The sequence below is a fragment of the Cottoperca gobio genome, chromosome 18 (genome assembly GCF_900634415.1).
Source record: "Cottoperca gobio chromosome 18, fCotGob3.1, whole genome shotgun sequence".
In the NCBI taxonomy this organism is placed as follows: Eukaryota; Metazoa; Chordata; class Actinopteri; order Perciformes; family Bovichtidae; genus Cottoperca; species Cottoperca gobio.
The window spans coordinates 3534490-3555062 of NC_041372.1; the positions used below are offsets into that span (position 1 = coordinate 3534490).

At 41.2% G+C, this 20573-nt stretch overlaps 1 protein-coding gene across 2 annotated transcripts; it reads right to left on the reverse strand.

Moving 5' to 3' along the window:
- Window positions 1-432: 432 nt before the first annotated feature.
- Window positions 433-17151, reverse strand: LOC115023750 (uncharacterized). 2 transcript variants are annotated; one of them, XM_029454969.1, is made up of 11 exons: window positions 17116-17151; window positions 7527-8944; window positions 6877-7070; window positions 4673-4878; window positions 4378-4538; window positions 4038-4141; window positions 3750-3810; window positions 2523-2611; window positions 1786-1908; window positions 1411-1511; window positions 433-1294 (listed from the first exon to the last, which is right to left on the reverse strand). In XM_029454969.1, the coding sequence occupies exons 2-11, from the start codon at window positions 8914-8916 to the stop codon at window positions 802-804; spliced, it is 2922 nt and encodes a 973-aa protein (XP_029310829.1). In that variant the 5' UTR covers window positions 8917-8944; window positions 17116-17151; the 3' UTR covers window positions 433-801. The 2 variants fall into 2 exon arrangements, with proteins under 2 accessions (XP_029310829.1, XP_029310828.1); XM_029454968.1 differs by lacking the exon at window positions 17116-17151 and adding an exon at window positions 9822-10709.
- Window positions 17152-20573: the final 3422 nt, after the last annotated feature.

Sequence of the window (20573 nt, forward strand, 5' to 3'; positions counted from 1 at the left end):
GTCCACTAAGGTCAATATTAGCCCATTATGGTGTTTTAGCAAAACCTTTCAACAAGCTGTGAGTTGAAATGGCTGTGCCAACTATGAGTGTGTGTCTTTGTGGATGTGTGTGTGTTCATGTATGTCCATCTTTGTGAGGACCACTTTGAGTTTCAGACTTTAGGAGTGAGGACATTACTGGAAAGTGAAGCGGCTCCTCACTTCTGCAAAGGTCTGTGTGAGAGTTGAAGGAAGAGTTCGATGTTGATGAAAATATACTAATTGGCTTTCTTGCTAAGCGTTAGATGAGAAATCGATAGCACTCTCTGTTAAATATAAAGCTACAGTTTGGACGACAGTTAGCTTAGCACAAAGAGTGGAACCAGGGGGAACAGATAGCCTGGCTGGTTTGTTTAATCCCAGTAAACAAGTTGGAAAAATCAAAAACTACCATGAGGTTAAAATGTTTATTCAAATGTCAAATGGCGAAGAAACATTTAAATATGAAACACATTTAAATACACAATTTACAACAAAAAAATAAAAAGGCATTCGGAGAGCGCAGACCTCCGTTTCACGATGATAACGAACGTGAAACATAACATGTGTATCCGACTGGCGAATCGGATCCGCTCAGAATGTAATTGGTTCTTCATTGGTCCATACTACACCCTACTTTTTCGGTAATCCTGCTGACAAACGGACAAACCGATCTGAAAACATAATGTCCTTTGAATTACGCTTCAAAAAGTTTTAATTGATATTTAGTTTGAATTAAAACACAGTTATGCTGAGTCTCAGAGCTCAGTGGTAGAAATGCTTTTACTGCCAGTTGATTGGCTCTTTCCCCCCCACTGTCCCAGCGCCATCTTTCCTTTCTGTGTTGCAGAAGAAGACCGCAGGGTCGGGGCCGTGTCCAAAGGAGCTCCATGATTGGTGGAAAGGTAAGACGGGTTCTCTTTGATTAGAGTCTATATTGGTGATCACATGAGAGTTTGAAGCAGCGATGTTGCTGTATGTTGCCGCGGCGCTGGGGTCGAGGACGATGGTATTGCTGGGCGTGATGGTGTGGAGGACAGTGTCTGCATTGGTGCTGTTGCTTGATGTTCCAGCGAGGCCAGAGGAGGGAAAGGTCAGAGCTGCGGCGTGGGGGGGGATCAGATTACTGCCTGGGGTGGGCATGAGGTTGGTGGAGTGACTGAGAGCCAGACGCTGCGTGAGGAGCTGGTGCTGCAGCCGCCGGTCGGTCCAATCCTCCTGAGGCTGCCGGTGGATCTTCATGTGAGCATTACGGGACTTGATTTTATAGAACATTCTGGAGCAAGGAGAAAGAAGGTTTAAAAAAGGAGAAAATATAAACCGTCTGTTTGCTTCCCCTGAAGCCAATCACAGAGGAAGTTTGCGTTGGAGATTATAATCGGTCCTACTCACTTGCCACACAGCTTGCAGGGGAAAAAGCTGGTCAATAACGACACAGGAACCGTCTCCTCCAGGCCAAACTGTGCGTTCACTGGCTGACAGATGGGGGTTTTCTATGAAAACGGGACATTGTAAGCAACTGTAATTGACTTGTTGTGCTGTTTTCCAAATCGGAAAAACATTCTGTTCATTCTGCGTTCTCTCTCTGCTTTTGGTTATCGAATTACACTCAACAAACGAGAGTTGGGAGGTGGAGAGAGAGTCTGTAACCCTTAATGTAAAAAGACAGAACTAAGGCATTAAAACACAAACTAAAAGGGACATTTTGACAAGAGGCAAAACAAATTTGATTAAATTCCCAATTTGCTTCTTTTAGGTGTTTCTTACACTTTTCTGCTGCTCCATCACTGCATCTCTGTGTTCCTCCTCCTTCTGTTTCTTTTGCTTGTCCTGGAGCCTCTTGCTCAGGTAGTAAAATTCAACAGACTGGCACACGGTCTTAGTCCTCACCTGCAACACACACACACACACACACACACACACACACACACACACACACACACACACACACACACACACACACACACACACACACACACACACACACACAAAGTGAATACTTAGCACAGTGCACACATGGATGGATTAGGCCCGGGGGCCCAAAGTGTCACCCAAAGAGACACGTACCAGACAGGAAGAGACTCAAAATGATCACCAAGAGACATAAAGGACTACAAAGACTTGCAATTGGACTACAAAAAGGGGCAAAACAACCACAGAAAGAAATATAACTACAAGAAGACCAAAACAATTACAAAGTGACCCAAAACAACAATAAAAAGTCTGCAGTGTCTTGCTCCCAGGAGAGGTGGTCGGGCCTTTTGGTAATCTCATAGTTGCGTGAGATTTAATCAAAACTGTACTTTTTTCTGTGCAGTTACTAATGAAGTGCATTTTTATGTCAGAGAAGCTTTAGCACTGTCGTCAACACAGATCACTGCGACTGTATGTCGCTTCACAGAACCATCTGATAAGAAAATCCACCAACAGTAGATGACACTTTTAGACGAGGACAAAGACGGATTAGAAAAGGAAAACATAATACATAGACATAATAGTTGTACCATTTTCTGTATGAAGGAAAAGTCTTTCCCATAAGTTCCCAGAGCTGCACTGAAGAGACGCTTTTCACTGTCTGTCCAACAATCACTACCTACAGAGAGAGGAGGGGAGACCGTTGATTAATACATGTGACAAGATGAGGACACACACACATTGTTAGTCCTTTACTAATATCTCACTATGAACATACTCCACTACAAGTGGGCTTGTCCTGCAAAAGTCTGTAAGGATTATCAGTCAAATGTAAAGGAGTTGATGATAAAATGTTCCCTGTCAGTGTTTTAGTTTAGTAGATTAACATGACTGCTGCATTAATGTTACATTTTACTGCTGTAGATGTTTGAGGTTGAACTCATTTGACCTCCTTTACATCCTGTTGGTAGTTTAATCTACACAACACATCAGATTCTATCAGATCATCACATGTTTGTATCTTTGTCCTGTTAGAACCACGTGTCTCTAAAAAGCCAACTTGTCATGAGTTTCTCAGAAGAACAGTTTTCAGCTTTGTGACGATGCATCATCCAGCTGATCCAAGAGGCTTTTTAAACACTTTATTCAGCTGAAGGAGGAGGAGAATCTTCTCAACACATACAAGAACACTTTACTATTATTTGGTTTGGCTTTCACTGGACAGGAAGGGGGTGAAAAATTGTTATCAAATCAATGTAGTGCAGTAAAAAGTCCAATATTTGCCTCTGAGATGTACAGGAGTAAATGTACTTCTGGTTAGAATTGTTTTCAGCAAGCTTCAGACAGAGCAGGAGACATTCAGTTAACAGTACCCCGTCTGCAGGAATACACCCACCTGAGTGAACACTAATGTGCAGTACAATGTCCACTCTGTACTTTACAGGGTTCTTAGTGGATATAAATGCATGAAACAAAGAGAGAGAGAAAGAGAGGGGGGGGGGGGGGCAGGAGAGACAGAGAGAAAGAGGGAGGGGGGAGAGGGAGAGAGGGAGAGACAGAGATTTTGTGGCAGGAGGTTTTGATTTCTACAAAGAGTACTATTGTACCTACAGTGGGAATGGTTACTCCTTTGCTGACTCACATTTTGACATGCAGACAACTTTTAGCTGTTGCAGAAAAACACTAAACACTAAACCGTTCCTATCTCTTTTAACATAGGGTACTCTGGAGCATCGAGGTCAAGGAAAAGACATAGGACGTCATTATTTTGACTGTTGGACCGCAGCCTTAGAGTGAGGTCAAAGGTCAAAGGTTACCGGAGTAGTGGTAGTCTCCTGCTGGCGAGGGCTGTGAGAACAGCAGCATCTCCACAGTGGCCTGCACAGGACAGAGGGATGGAGGAGGCAGAGAACAGACAGATGAGGCATGCAATGAATTAACTGGACATGATTCAGTGAGAAAGAAAGTAAGAAAGACAAGAAGTCAATGAGTAGGTGAGTAATGATGCATGGAGGAAGGATGAAAATGATGGAATGAGTGCATCGTAAAATGATTAGTGAAGAATAAAGAAAGAAAGACAGTATTAATATTTCTTCACTGCTTACCATCGTGCTCCCCTGACAGTAGTGCAGACAGTGCAGGGCCAGCTCTGTGTTACTGCCCCCTCCTGGTGCACAGCTGGAACTGCACATGGACAACAGCTTCTCAACTGTGCACACACACACACACACACACACACACACAAACACACACACACACACACACACACACACACACACACACACACACACACACACACAACACACACACACACACACACACACACACACACACACACAGTTGAAGAACTGAGAATTCACAAGTGTTTTCTTTGACTTAAGACTCCAAAGCAGGTCTATTCTTAAAGTTTTGGGTTGGAAAGCTATATGTTAGCATGCCATTCACCTTGGTTTTGTAGGGTGGTACTCTCCTCCAGCTTGTCCCACGGTTTCCAGAGCAACTGTTCCCTAGGAGATTCCTCCTCTGATAACCACACCCTTGACCCTTCTCCATCCACAAAGCATGGAGGAAGCTGTGCCTGGAAATCATGACCCACATTGACACACCTGGGGAGAAGTGAAAAAGGTAATATCATGGATCTAGAGCTACAAAACACAAAAACGAACTTCCTTTCTCCTCATCATGTTTTTTAAACATATTGATAACTAAAAGAGGAATAAACAAAGCAAGTTTTACTTACGGTAACACAACACTGTCATCGTGCTTTTGTCCACATGCTGTTTCCTCCTCTCTGTGATTGAGGGATGAGATGGAGGAGTACAGACCCGTCCCCCGACGAGCTGGATTGAGGAGCGGTTGAGGAGTGTACCGGCCCCTCTTCGGACCTCTGCTGGAGTGAAGGATACTGGGAAATGCAGTTCCAGTGTAGACAGGAGCAACTTGTTGCTGTAAGAAAACAAGGAAAAGGTTTTAACACAGCAATGTAAAACATTTTTTGGTGTTTTGTATTCTAAGCCAAATTCAATTTCAATTTTATTTCTGTGCATTTAATACAGAGATTTTCAGAAGGTCTCATTCACTACTACACTACACACATTGAACATGTCGAAAAACATGACTAATACTGTGCTTTTAGAAGCAGAAATGCAGTTGGAGTTACGTGTCCACCCACTACTTGTTGCCTCCTCCCAAATCCCAGTCTATGTTGATGGTGACAGTGTGAAAAAACTTTGCAACTCTACTGTGAAAATGTGGCTTCTGAAATACAGTTCACAAAGAAGCACAATGACTTGTTTTTACATTTTAAATGTACACATGTCTGTGTGTAATTAATATATGTTTTGTCCTGGATACTTCCTGTGATAACAGTCAGAAAGGTCTGACTAATAAAGAGAAAGGGCTCTGCGAGGCAGTACTGAGGCACAGCAGTGATAACATCAGCATGCTAACATCCTCACAATGCTAACATGCAGCTGTTTAGCAGGTATGATGTCTACCATGTGCACCATCTTAGTTTAGCCTGTTAGCATGCTAACCCCAACTTTGGAGGACATAATAGGCTAGTGACGTTTTTCATGTCAACTTCCTTTCAATCTCTGCCTCGCCTGCTGTTTTTGTACAGCGAAAATATGGTCAGAAAGGCATCCCCTCTTCTCATCAGGGTACTTACAGATCAAAATGGTGGAGGACAAGAAGGTGCCGGCTTGAAAGCAGCGTCCTGTTGTTACAGTATAGACCTTTATATTTTTCACTCTGACTGTAAGAGTGTGTATATTATCGCTTAGACCAGGGGTCGGGAACCTTTTTGGCTGGGAGAGCCATAAAAGCCAAATATTTTTTTTATGTATTTCCTTGAGAGCCATATATAAAAATATATAAATTTGAATGCAACTTTATGCGTGCATTTTTTAAGAATAACACGTCTCCGAGTACTAATAGAGGTATCAGTGTTGCATTGAACAGGAGCTCTTTTATTAAATAAACTAAACGCTTACGTTATTTATCTCATTTATGTGCACGTTTCAGTGTTTACTGCACGGGTGTCAAACTCAAGGCAATTATATCCGGCCCGCGAGAAAATGTCATATGTCTGTCATAACTGGCCCGCCAGTTTTGGTAATTAAATCAATGCATGGCACAACCACGGGAAAATACATTTGAGGAAGTATCTAAATATGTGACTGGAATGAAAGTTTTTGGAAAGCAAAGGGAAAGACACCACAGATCTCTGGGACGATGTGAGCTGGACTGTTTGTGCGACATAAGGAAGCATCTCACTGTTAAACCTGCAGCTTCAGGGCCGTGTGATCACAGACATGTATGATGCAGTAAGAGCGTTCCAAGCCGAGCTGCCTGTGGGAGACTCGGATGCAGCAGGAAACTTTGGTCACTGCGTGTTTCCAAACACTGACTAACATCTCCACCTCTGTGTTCCCGACAGCATTCTGCTGATCAACTGAGAGCATTTGCCGACTTTGCTGCTCAGATATTTTAATTGAACTGCTCAGCAATCCGTTTGCAGTTGACTTAAATATGTTCCACGCACACAGCGGAGGAAAGGAGAGGGGAGAACTAAAAACAAATCCGCTGCTAAATGTTTTACTTTAAAATGGCACAGTATAATTATTTATTACTTGTTAAGTTAAAAAATGTCAGCTCAAAATTGTCTGCGAGCCATATCGCGTTATCGAAAGAGCCATATATGGCTCGCGAAGCCATAGGTTCCCGACCCCTGGCTTAGACGTTACCACTTTACCAAAACACCTGAAAGTGGGCGGACAAAAAGCAAACATGGCAACCCAATTATATAGGGTTTCGTCTTAAGCTGTACCTCACAGTCTTGGATGCATAAACACAAAAATGCTATCATATTTCCCCAAATGTCAAACTATTTCTTTAAATTAGCTGTGTCTCATGTGGTAGAACAGAGTAGTCATACTGTACCTGTAGCTTGGGTTGGTTCAGACTGGCTGGTTCATTCTTTACTTTCACAATGTAAGAGCCTATCTTTTCTGCGGCCTCATAATGCTGGCCTGAAAGGTGAGATGGACGAGAGGGAAGATGGAAGGAGGGATGAAGGGATGGAGGAGGGGATGGGGAAGAGAGGAATGCCGCTTCTGAAGACTGAATGTGGGAGGCTGGAAAAGAAGAGAGGGAAGGACAAGGAGAGTGGAAGTCAATGCTGCACGATGAACTGTGAAGCTACACTTTGAGTGGCAGACTTTATCTGTGCACACAGGAAAGACTGTTTCTAATCAATTCTTGTAAATTCTAAACCCACATATGCCGACGTACAGTAATTCTGTATTCTGCTTATCACATGGATGAAAAGTGAAAATGTAATTTGAATACGAGAAATGGCAAATTTCACAAGCTCACCGACAAAAACCCACATATGCCGTAAATTTACATGTGGGTTTTAACCTGTGTTCATGTGAGGGGGGGGAATAAAGTTTATTTAAATCAATCCATGTTTAGGTACTTTTTCTATTTCAGAATTATTTCTTTCCCACAGTTGAAAGACTCTGGATCAACTTTTATCAATTTCTTACTATCATACTTTCATTCACAAAAATGCACACACAATGCCTTACCTGTGATGACGCCATAGTTACTGCCATGAGAAGGTCTCAGGTTGCCTTCCATGATGCTCGGTTTGCCCGACGTCAGTGGAAAGCTGTGTGACAGCAGTGGAAACTTCCATATCATCCCAGAGGAATGGATCGATGGGAGAGACTGAAGTTGTGAAGCGAAAAACTGGAGTGTACCAAGTGAGTCTCCCCCCTGGGACGCTGAAGGTCCGGTGGAGTCCATTTTGGAGGGTGAGTGGGAGGGAGGAGGCAGAGGTGTGGGAGGAGGACTAAGAACTGAAGACATGATGTGGGATGATGTGGGAGGAGAGGGGAAGGACGGAAGAGAGGGGTGAGCGGGTGAGGAAGAGGAGGGAGGCAGGTAGGAGTCTGAATCAAAAGCACAGCTGTGCCTTGACTTGACAAATCCAGAGCTTTCTCCTCTCCCTACCCCAAAGTCCCAGAACTGTCCAGAGGAATCTCCACTGGGAATCACAGGGAATATTCTCTTTCCCTGGGAGAGGAAGGCCTCAGAGAAGGAGTCCAGTTTCTGAGTGTACGTCCCGCTGCTGATGTCCAGAGGGGATCTCTGCATCAGGCATCCTGAAGTGTTGGTGTCAGCTGTTCTTCTCCACCTGCCTTCTGCGGGCTGACTCGAGGGAGAGACACTGAGCCAGGGTCCTTCCATCTCTGCGGATTGAAGCTGATCCTCACCTGAGCCACAGCTGGATCCATAATCTTCCTCTCTCCCTAAATAATTATCACTCACTCTTGAATAATCAACACTGCTGTCGCTAAAGCTCCCCGCCGCGGTTCTGTTGTAAGAAGTAGATTGTTTAGTAAAGTGGCTAACGTTAGCCTCCCTATTGTAAACTGTTTCGCCTTTAGCTTCACACCTAACATGAGCGTAATTATCATAGTTTGCTCTGAGTTTATGTCTGACTCCTTCCTCACCGTCACAATTCACGGAGTAAAAAACGTCGTTTGCGTTACTATAGCAATCATCTTTCCTATAAAAATCATCTGCAGCGTTTTCACAGTTCTCCCCGTCCTCCCAAACTTCCTCGTTTTTGCTACCGCCGTAACAAGTTTCAGAGAAATGGCTGCCTAATCCCCTTTCTCCATCAAGATGGCCTCCAAAGTTAGCATCTCCATCCAAGCCACCACCACTTGTGTTTAGGAAGCCTGTGCCAGCCCCGTTGCTTCCCCTCGGACCCCCTGAGGAGGTGCTTGAAGTCAGGAAGGAGTTTGTGGATTCTTCCCCATTACTTCCATATTGCTCCAAAGGGTCCAGGGCACGCTGAGAGGACGGGAATCCCACTTCAGGGCTTTGTTGGCTGGGCAAGGTGAGGTGAAAGGATGGGTGGTGGCGATGATGGTTGGGGAAGGATTGGGTGGATGAAGGGTCTTCCATGATGGCTCACTGGGTGTAGCTAGAGTGCCTACAGGAGACAAAGAGAACATAGTGTAAATATAAAGCAGCTTAAATCAAAGTCTTCAATGGAAAAAAAAACATTTAGCAAACGCTACAGGAAATTATGCATATAGACAGATATTTTAATCATCTGAGATGCATTTCAATGCTTTCACTTTCCACACACTACTCGGCTAATGCGTCAAACTGCGCCTCCCCACCAAGCGTCTGTCAGGTTAGGGTAACTTAAAGTTACTGGTTGTATGTGGCATCCTCGCCAAAGTCGTGGGAATTACGTTCGTCATCAATGCTAGTGCTGTTAGCTAAAGAATGCAATTTTCCTGTATGTGCAGGATCCTCTGGTTTAAAGGAACACAAATTAAATCATGCCACAACATTATTAAGAGATTAAGAAAACCAAAGTAATGGCACCTTTTTATTTATTTATTCCAAATTAAACTCCAAATGAGCAGTTGCATATTGCATGCATATTGCTGTTGAGCATTCATGCTAACCTCGGCTGATGCCATGTGATTTAAAAAGTGACACATCATCCGTGTTAACTGGAAGTGTCTGCAACAGCCTGAAGAAAAATGCTAAAGAGAAGGTAATTCTGTTAGCAATGCTAGGTTAAACAAAGCCTTGTGAAAAAGCTTTTCTTTCCTGTTTTCACTGTGGTGGACTTTATAGCTTGTGAGAAATTGGCTCCAGGTGAAAGTAAAAACAGAGTTGAACATCGCGTTGCATCGGATCTTGAAGTGTTCGTTGGTTTTTCTTTCTTTCATTCTTGAAACCACATTCTGCTCTAAATAGGACAGTGAGTGAGTCAGAAAGAGACAGAGTGAAGGCAGATGAGATGAAGACACAAATACACTGTATATGATTTGAGGGTTGTTTTTTTTTACCAGTCTTTGCCGCTTAATTTCCTTTTCACATATGTTCCTCCTCTGGTGTTCATGTTTTCTGCTCCAGGTTGTTCCTCTGATTGTCTTCATCGTACTCTGACTTTGTTTGCTCTTTCGCTTTGTCTTAAGTGTTGGTGTGATTATTTCCTTTCACATAGTCCTTCCTATCTGTCTCTCTCTCTGCTGTGTATCCTTTATCAGCACACACACACACACACTCTGTCACACATACCTAAAGCAAAATGGACACACAACCAATGAAACACAGACCACATACACTCATTTACTCACTCAAATTCTCAGTGAAAAAAACACACACACACACACACACACACACACACACACACACACACACACACACTTGCAGGTGTCAGAAGGGACCAGCGAGTAGTGATGTTGCCTCTGTGCCTGTTCGTCGTCGTGGTAACCACATCCTGAGGAAACAAACGCTGACGGATCTCCCTCCTTTCAGCTATCTTTATCTCTCCGCCCCCCCTCCTCCATCTGTCTGTCTCTCTTTCCATCTCTACGTCCTTATCTCTCTCTGCGTCTCTTATTCTCTCTTTCTTTCTCACCATGCGACCGACTTTGTTTTCTGTGTCTCTCTTGTCCTTTCTTCTTCTGTCTGTTACTTTGATCTCTCTGCTCTCCTTTTTATTGTAGTTCTTTTTCTGTCCTTTTAGTTTTTAAATACTTAAGTACAGAATGCATTTAATCCTAGAAACTTTCCAATCAGCAGTTGAAGTAAATGTACCTTTTACACTTTTCACATAAATACATTTATTGTATAAAATGTGTAGACTATTGTATAAAATGCTTTGGTTGACCTTTGTAAAGTAATGTTACTGTGTCGTCTTTCAGTACTCAGCTATGTGTGTGCGCGTACATGAGGGCTGAATGTGTGGCTACATATTGTGTGTGTGTGTGTGTGTGTGTGTGTGTGTGTGTGTGTGTGTGTGTGTGTGTGTGTGTGTGTGCAGAAGCGGTAGCTTGGATGTTTACCAGATCAAGATTCTCCGACTGAGTCAGCTGACAGGAAATGTGAGAGAATGAAACAGGAAGGAAGACGGCGACAAACGATGGTTCAGGGAACCCTCTAAACACCCTGCAGCCCCACCTACTCACCCTCCCACCCACCACACACGCACACACACAGACACACACATGCACTTTTCACTTGCCAATAAGCTGTTTTCTACCTTTGTTATGTCACATAACTTTAAAACGTTAAGTATCATTGTATTATACTCAATATTATAACGTATGTGATCAACTATAAAATGTAATCCTACAAAATAGAAATGAATCAACTGAATTAATGTGTCTATCACTTTCTAAATCTGGAAACTTGTTGTGAATACCTGCAGCATCACACGTGAAATCAGGGACGAACACATCGTTCTGATTACACTTCACATCTCTGAAACTGTGAACATGAACATGAATGTTCTCTGATCTATGATTTCAAGCCGTTCTCGCAAATTGTTTTTGTGTAAAGAACCTGTTGTTCCAAACGTGTTCCAATCCTAAATGGGTTCAGCGCTCAATTTAGCTGAATTTTTATTTTTATTTATTACCACTAAATGATCTGTTTCCTTACACGTACAAGTAGAACGTGGAGTCAGTTTGATTTATGATCCAATTTCACCTTCCAGAGAGTGGACAAAGAGAAAAGGAGCAGAAGTGTGTGTGTTTGTGTGTGTGCAAGCGTGTCAGTGCAGGTGTGTGTAGGTGTTGAGGTCACTTATACAGTGTGAGTACTCCTCGTTGCTGGAAACCTCAGTATTAACAAGCACATTAGATAATAATGTGGTAACTACACTGACAGAACAACCTCAGTGTTAGCATAAGGGAGTGGCATTCATTTATGCATATGTTACGTTTGAGGTTGAATTAGACTCGTACAGATAACCTCGTTACATTTCATGCGCATGTTTTAAAAGTGAAGGTTACATGGTCAGTGTAAAACGAGTCATCTCTACGTTGTGTTCCTGACAAATGTGAAGTAACGAGACTCTTTACAAGTCCTTCATGCTCACCGAACATGGAGATTACTTTGTTGAATTCAATTTTAAAATCCTTCTTCTTCTTCTTCTTCTTCTTCTTCTTCTTCTTCTTCTTCTTCTTCTTCTTCTTCTTCTTCTTCTTCTTCTTCTTCTTCTTCTTCTTCTTTAATCTCATTGTCCTTAGTTTTAGTATAAGATTATGGCTTTTAGGATATTTGTAAATGATTCAAGAAGAGAAGAAACAAAACCCTTCAAATGTTTTCTTAGTTAGCACCAAATAAGGCGTTAAGTTGAACCTGAACTGGTTTCTTAAAGTTTCTTTTGCCTTTTTGGTTTCTCTAAAACACATTCTACCTTCTTCATCTTGATTCTGATGCATTTGTGTTTGTCTCCGGCGTGTACATTTGTGTTTGTGTGTGCACATAGTGTGAACGAAAGGATGTGAGATGATGGAAGTTGAGTGCGGAGGAGTTTGTACGGGGGAGACGTTTGTCTAGTTTTCTCTCAAATTCACCATAAAAACCTGCGGGAGCAGAGGAGGGGGAACGACAGACGCACTTCTGGACTTTTTTTTTCTTTCTCCGAGCAGTGTCTCCGTTTGTGATGACTGGCGGGAAGAGAGCAACTGGATGAGGGACTAATCAAACCGCCAAACAGCATGAATCATTGTGCATCATTAAACACGAAGTTAGTCTTGTCAAATATCAGCACTTAAACGATGCTCATCCCGCTCGATTAGCTAATGCTGTATGTGTAACGGAAAGCGTCACCTAAAAGAGATGACAGTGTTAATGAAATACTGAACACACAGAGCTGAAACTGCTACCAAACTGCTCCTCACACAAGAAGTAGGTGAAAGTGATTCTATAGTCTTTACCTTTAAAATAATAGATTTACTCCAAAGGCCGTATCTCAAAAATGTTTGTTACACTGTTACACACTGCAGAAATAAAGAGATCATTTAGAGACAGAAAGTTATTTTAAAAACCTTTCTTTTAATTGCACATTCACAGAATTCAGATTTGTCTGTCTCTGATCTATGCTTTTCAGTTGTAGGTTGGAATTTAACTTCAGTATTTCAGTCATGCACACATGCAAACATAAGCGAAGATGCACACTGTGCAGAAAGAGCTGCCGGAAAGGTCTAAAACGTCTACATCGATATTTTATATAATTTAACAAAAAAATACGGAATATTCTCCTTTTATTGCATTTGATGCAAACGAATAGATGTGGACTTGAAAATCCCACGACAGCTTGGTAAAGAGCGTTTGCATCTTGAAAAAGATCACAGGCCAGAGACTCCGCTGTGCACATGTGTGACTGCAACGCTACACACTTTTAAAAGATGCTACAGGCTTCCTTCATGTTACATAACAGTCGTCACAGGAGGAGCCGCCAGAAAGCATTTGTAAAAAGTCCTTCAGATGTTTAAATAGTTTTACAAAAGCTGCAGCACGCTCCGCTTTATATTTCAAGATATGTGATTCCACGGTGGATCTCAAGGGATAGTCTAACGTTGTTTCACATGACAGACCTTCATTATAACAAATGAACTCCGGCACACTGTGCCACATGCTGAAATGTGCCGAATGTTGGGTACGCCTGTCCACTGCAAAAGTGACCACTGCGTGTGCAAGCTGCAATCTAAAACACACGAATCGATCAAACCTAAAACTGTTTACTGAAGTCTCACATGACCCGTGAGTCAACTATCAACAGCTTAAAAAGGTTGAGCAGCGAACACGGAGAATTCTGCAGCATCATGTTAGAGACGTGAATACTTATCGTACAAATGAATCGCAACTCTACGATCATGTCCATCCATTTCTTTATAGTCCATCACACACACACACACACACACACACACACACACACACACACACACACACACACACACACACACACACACACTGCTGGTACAGTATGATAATATGATACTTCCACTTGTTGTATTTTCTCCTTTTATGGATGTAGAAAATAACAACAATTGTAATATTTAATATTCACAAGTGCTGAATTCTGAATACATGAATGAATTCCATTAAAGGTCACGGAGGTCAACTGAAGGTGAACTGAAACACAATTTATGAAAATATAAACAGAATGGTATCACAACGTCAATGGATGTTGATGTGCAGTATGTTTTATAAAACAGTTTGATGTTTTTTTGCGTTTGGAAAAACATATTTCTTTCCACGATGTTACTATAAATGTTGAATTAGCGGCCGCTGCACGGCAGGACATCACATAATCTGCTGAGTGGCTAAACTGCCAGTAAAACGATAAAGAAATAGTGCCATTAAATATTGCATTTTTGCATTCTATACAATAAAATTAAAATGAATTGCATATATATTTATTCTCCAGAAAAAAAAATCACTTGTTTCAGTGATGCAACAAATATTATTCATTTTGGTTGCAATGAATCAACTCAAAAAACTTAAACATAAACTACGGACCGGGATATTTTAAACTGTTATGTTTCTGAAAGCATAAAACCGAGTTGCACAATCATTATTTATGCGATTATTAGTATCTTCATCGTGGCGGCCAGCCCATAATCACAACCGCCTTGAGTTTTTTTGCATTTGATGTTAAATGAGACAAAACCTGCAGATAAAATAACATGTAACATTATTACACACTACTATTAAATAAAATATAAAATATGTAAAAAGTCATTTTCCTGGAGAAAAGCTTCTGAATGCGACAAATTATCAAACCATTTAGTAAATAATGTTGACTGTAAACAAACGCGGCCCACAACTTTCTTAATTATTTGAAGGATTTCTTTTGTTTGTTCACAGCGTAAACATGTGATCATCAGCTGGTATGTGAGCCATGACCAGACAATAATCATTCATATTAAATAAGATGATGATGTGAAGCAGCTTATATTCACATCCACCCACAGTCGGGCTGCTGCTAGTTGCATAAATTATATTATTCCTCTCTGATGTATGACGGCTGTCATCGCGTTACTGCAGTACTCTACACTCCCTAATGTGTAATATATGGAGTAATATATGGAGTAATATATGCAGTAATATATGCAGTAATAAAGCAAATATGACCAAGTGAAGCCCAGAATTTTTCATGTATAATCTTTTACAGATTTCACAAATATTTCCCTCCTCTACTTTGACATAATTCATCACTTTGATTAAAATGTTGCACACTAATTTCAATGCCGATTAGGTTAAACACACTAAATGTCTCGGCAAAAACTGCACCATAAAGAGAAAGGAACATTGTAGACTCATCCGCAGCGACGTGACCCAATCAGGGGAAGAATGTTTGAACACTCGGAAGGTGCTGACTTGGAGGAGAGTCTGAAGCTAAGCAGTGAGGGAGACACTGATGCTTCACCAGCAGCAGCTTTATGGCAGCGAGTAGCAAAGCAAAAACCACTGTTGAAGAAAAGCGTTCAATTGAAGTAGTTTCAAAACGCAGGTAGAAAAAACTGTGTCATGGCCTGATGGGACTAAGATGTAGCTTTTTGCCCATCATACTACATCTCTACCCTGAAGCTTGGTGCAGCAGCTACGAGGATGCAGAACTAGAATAACCGCCCTGCAGTTGTTTGCCTTCACCAACCAGCAAGTTTACATCCATGTCTGTCCAAATGTCATCACTTCATCATTTATTAGACCTTTGCGTGGGAATTGTCATAATTAACATGAATTATTGAGTTAAGGCGAAAAAACGATCACAGTGACCTTTGACTAAAGTGGACGTTTGTGCCAAATTAGAAGAAAGTCCCTGAAGGCGTTCCTGAGATGTCACGTTCACGAGGATAACTCGGACGGACGGCGTCAGCGATGTAAAATAACCCGTTATGTATCGTCAAGATCAGACCTTAGTCCAATCCAGAATATGTGGCAGAGCTTTAAAGTACTGTTCACACAGGGAAGGCATCATGCTGCTCAAGAGAGCTCCAGAACTTTTGCAAAGAAGGATGGGAACTGCTTCAAAGCTGATACAGACCGATCCACACAGACTGAAGGGATCATTGCAGCTGAAGGCGCCTGCACTGCTTCAGGCTGTACTGGAGGGGGGTGCAATCTCATGCAATCTCATGCATTCATCTGTGTTTTAGTCTGTCGAGGTGACTTGATATAACAAGGAACAGTGGAATATTCCTTTAAATCTTGAACTGAAATATACAAAGCTTCTATTTCCTCATCTCACCGCTTCTTCCTGAGTGTGAAAGCCCATGAACGCCATTTAAAGATGAAACTATTGTAACGAGAGAAAAGCACTTTGTTCTGTTTCTACGAGCTTCGACTTTCAGGTCGAAAAGGAAAAATCCTCAACGCAGATGTTTTATTTTTTTTGCCTTTGTTGGCACAGACGCTGAAGTAAAAAACACAAAAGCGGTTTTTGTCCCCGTTCCATCCACAGATGTCAAAGGAGGTCACAAACTGGAAGGAGGTCAAAAATAGAAACAACAATACAAAACTCTTCTTCTTCTGTTTCGTCCGCCTCGTTTAAATGAGTTTGGAAAGACTCAATATTATAAACAGCTCTGTCACGCAGTACAACTGCAACACAAACTACAGCCTCCAAAATGATAATAAAGTTGATTAAACTGATTAAAAACTGACCATTAAAACATAAATTAGAGTTAGTACAGGGATATTAGTTTTAATTATGTCAAATGAGCTGCAAACTGAGTGTAGATTCACACTCTTATCAAAGCTATTTAATTAAATTAAAATGAATAAGGTTACATCAAATCACACGTGGGCCTTTAGGTGACGGATCACCTTAATATGTTTCACTGTACCGGGGTCATGATATCTTTACAAAGGGTTGAGAATGAAGAAAGTCACACTTGTGGTTTTAAGCCTCTCTGTTTAAGAGTGTGTTTGGCATAAACACCAACATGCTGCGGGTAACAACGCTGTAATGCTACAAGTAATGTTCAGCAAAACAACATGGACTCACCAATCAGACTTCAAATCAAAGTCGTACTTTCCTTAGAAGGATTTGCATTTGTGAAATTTAACCGGATTTACTATTTATTCATTTGCAGACGTTTGTAGTTCAGATCTGATCCTTTAATTAACCCATTAAATAGAAGTGAACTCCTTCAGTTGTGAGTTTCAGTGGATAAAAATGGCTCCTGTGGATAAAAGTAGCTGTACAATGATGATAAAGAAGACTCAGGTGTGTAGTTTAGAGGATGCTAACAATGCTAATGTTGGGTTAAGTCTTTAAGCTCAATCTGCCTTTTATATATCTGCACTTCAGTTGGAATGGAAATAAAAATGTCTTCTTACCTGTAAAGTTGTCATTACAATGAGAGATATCAGTGGAGCATATGTGTGTGGTCTGCTGGTAGGTACATATGTGTGTGAGAAAGGGGAAGAGAGAGAGACGGAGAACAAGAGAGAGAGAGACGTAGTTTCGCTAAAGATGAGCGGCCACTGTCGCTCTCTCAGTTGATCTTTCAGCCTTTCATCCACTTTGTCATAATGTGTGTGTGTGTGTGTGTGTGTGTGTGTGTGTGTGTGTGTGTGTGTGTGTGTGTGTGTGTGTGTGTGTGTGTGTGTGTGTGTGTGTGTGTGTGTGTGTGTGTGTGTGTGTGTATGTGTTACAAGCTGTGTCATAGTGATGCTGGAAACAAGAGAAAAACACCCTAGTGTGCGGCTTCAACCTCACACGGCATACACACACATACAGTAGGCTACACACACACACACACACGCACACACACACACACACACACACACACACACACACACACACACACACACACACTTTCAGTTTGAGTGTTTTTTCTCTCTCCTCTCATCCCTCATTTTCTCCCTTCATTGTTCTCATTGTTGGTTTATAAAGAGCCACACACACACACACACATCCTAATGTTGGAAACACACATAAAACCACTTTGAAAACTAAATGCAAGCTCATAACTACAACATAACTTTGAACATTTGGAAAGTGGTTTTTAGTCGAGGTGTGATTATTTCCTAAAAGTTTAGTGAAAGTTTCCACCGTAAATTTAATTTCTAGGTAGAAATTTGGACTTTTCAAATCTCTTAGAAAAAAAGATGGATAAAAAAATATTGCAGTTGTGGAGTTCTGAAGTTTTTTCTCTTCTTTAGCCGAGAGTTAAAAGATCAAAACCACTTTCACGTTCCTCAAACAAGTCTCCTCATTAGGGCTGTCACATCACAGCATCCGGTTTACACTGCACACAATTGTGGCCAAAATCATTCACAAAATCAATATTGTCGCGATATCTATAGAAAGTAAAAACATAAGAAGAAGAAGAAGAAGAAGAAGAAGAAGAAGAAGAAGAAGAAGAAGAACGTCACTCAAATTCATCTTTAACTTTGTTTAAGTTAAGAGAGAGAGTCTGTAACCATATACGATAACATCATGTGTATTATTAACATCAATATTTATTTATTCATCACGTTTATCTTCAACATCGAGCTCTACCTCTTAGCTGTAGCTTTTGTCCCACTCCCTGAGAAATGCACATTTTTAGCATTTTAAGACGAACATAGAGCGACCTTGACTTCAGGATCCGAGCAGTGAGCAGGAGAGGGAGATGTTTGGATTTCTGGACGTCCCCGTCACTGTTGTTCCTGTTTTGGGGGAAGTTAAATAAAAAGTTTCTTTTGGAGCACCTCTTCAACATATTTTGCAGATAACATTGCACATGGATTTTTCTCCCCACATGAAAAGGGCAGATTCTGAGGATCAGGGAGATGGATACATTCTGGATTTATTCTTTATTTATCTATTCCAATAAAACCTCTCTCAAGTTATATTTCTCACATTACAGTAAGAAGTGAGATTTCCATGGCCAGTGCTGTTGTCTTCTTTCCTTAGTCACGGTGGTCAAATACCAGTCCAGTTAGTATTAAACACAGAACTGCACACAACGCACAGAGAGCGGGAACAGGTGTAAGACTCAGTGTGTAAAACCATACAGAGAACGGTGAACCTACAGGAACACATGATGAACTCAGCAAAGAGCTGACAAAACAAAAACTCAGCTCTGCTTTGATCCTGCAAGAGGAGAACAATCATTCAAACTTCTTATAGAAATGTTTCTAAAAAAATCTTCACGTTTGTCCTTCAGAGCATACTTGATGCTTTCAAGGTGGAGGATCCACGACAAGGGATTTAGAGCACACTGTAGTGAAGGTGTTTCTGGTGTTTCCAGAGCTCTCTTTGCTGTTGTGAGGCCGTAAGAAGAACAAGGTGACATCATTAATGTCGCCTGGTAACACAGCACAGGAGAGGACAACGACAAGAATCACTGATATTAAAGGTAATTAACTATTAGACTGGAAGTATTCACAACATAAGCTTTGGAAACAAGCATTGTTCATACTGAGTTATATATGAGATGGTTAAGTTAGTCACTTTATTGATGTTGTTTTCATGCAAGAGTGGATTATTGCATTGTAAAACATGCTCTGTGTGCGGTGAAAGCTAATGAAAGGTCATGTGTCTTCATGTCACCGTGATGTAAAAGGTGTGTGTCAAACTCAGACTGAGAGTCAGTCATGAGTGTGCACTGCGGTGGGTGAGACGGTGGTTGGGTTTCGCAGCGGCGTGGGGAGCTCAGAGAGCTGCCGAGACGAGTCCTGATTCCCGGTATAGTCGACTTCAAGCCTCCCCTGTGATACCACAGCATCACGGCGGCCCCGTATTACACCAAGACCCTGAAACTGATGAGAATTGACTTGATTTGCAGCTGTTAAAGGGACTGTTTGACACTTGTATCAAAAGGATGGTTTTAAATTGAAGTACTTGAATGAGACATCGTCAGGTTTTATGAGAGAGCATTACGCAGACGAGTATAATGAAACTTTGTTTTAAACTGAAACGATACGGCAGGAAATAAAGTCAGATCACCGGTGTAGTTAGTTTATTCTGTATGAGTCAAACATTTTTGGAGCATTAAAATACAAATTGCTTATTATGCAATCATATCATGTCATCATATAGTAATATTACTTAATGTTGAGGTGGAGCTCATTTCCCTGCTTTATATATTGTTGGGTTGCTTATTTTAAAATGTGATGAGTATCTTTAAATGGTATTATACAGAGTACCTGGTAACTGCCAGATAAAGTACATCAGTAAAGTTCTCTCTGAAATGCAGTGAAGCTCTGCAGAAGTAATTAGAAGCATTTAAATAAAAGTTGAATTACAGTTTAACTTCAATTCATGTAAGAAGAGCAGGCCACAGACATCAGGCTGGCCTCTTGTTCATACACGATTTATAGTTAGATCTTAATCTGGTGTTTTTATAAAGTAGCAAGTAAAATCATGTCGAGCAAAAACACAACCGAGACTTTGTTGGTAAAGATAAAACTTTTGTTTTAGAAGTTTCTTTTTGCTCTCCTTCAGTGCCTCTAACTGAACAACAGTTAAAACAATAGAAAATTAACTGTGGATCAGAAATGTATAGTTTTATCATGAAGTAAACAGCAGAAAGCTATTCCTCCTGTAGACAATGTTTCAGTCCAAGACAACCTGAGCAACAATGTTGAGGAAAAAATAGGTTTTCCCATCACACGCATGTCATTTCTCTCAAAACGTTTTTAGCAATTAAATTTAGTCCTTTTATTACACAAGAAATATTCAGATTAGTTTCCCTCAATTAGCTCACTCATGTACCGGACAATGCCGATTCATCTTACAGGAAGTTTGTTTATAAATTAGATTGGAGAATATTCTCAGAGACCACTGAGAGAGGAAACTCTGCATG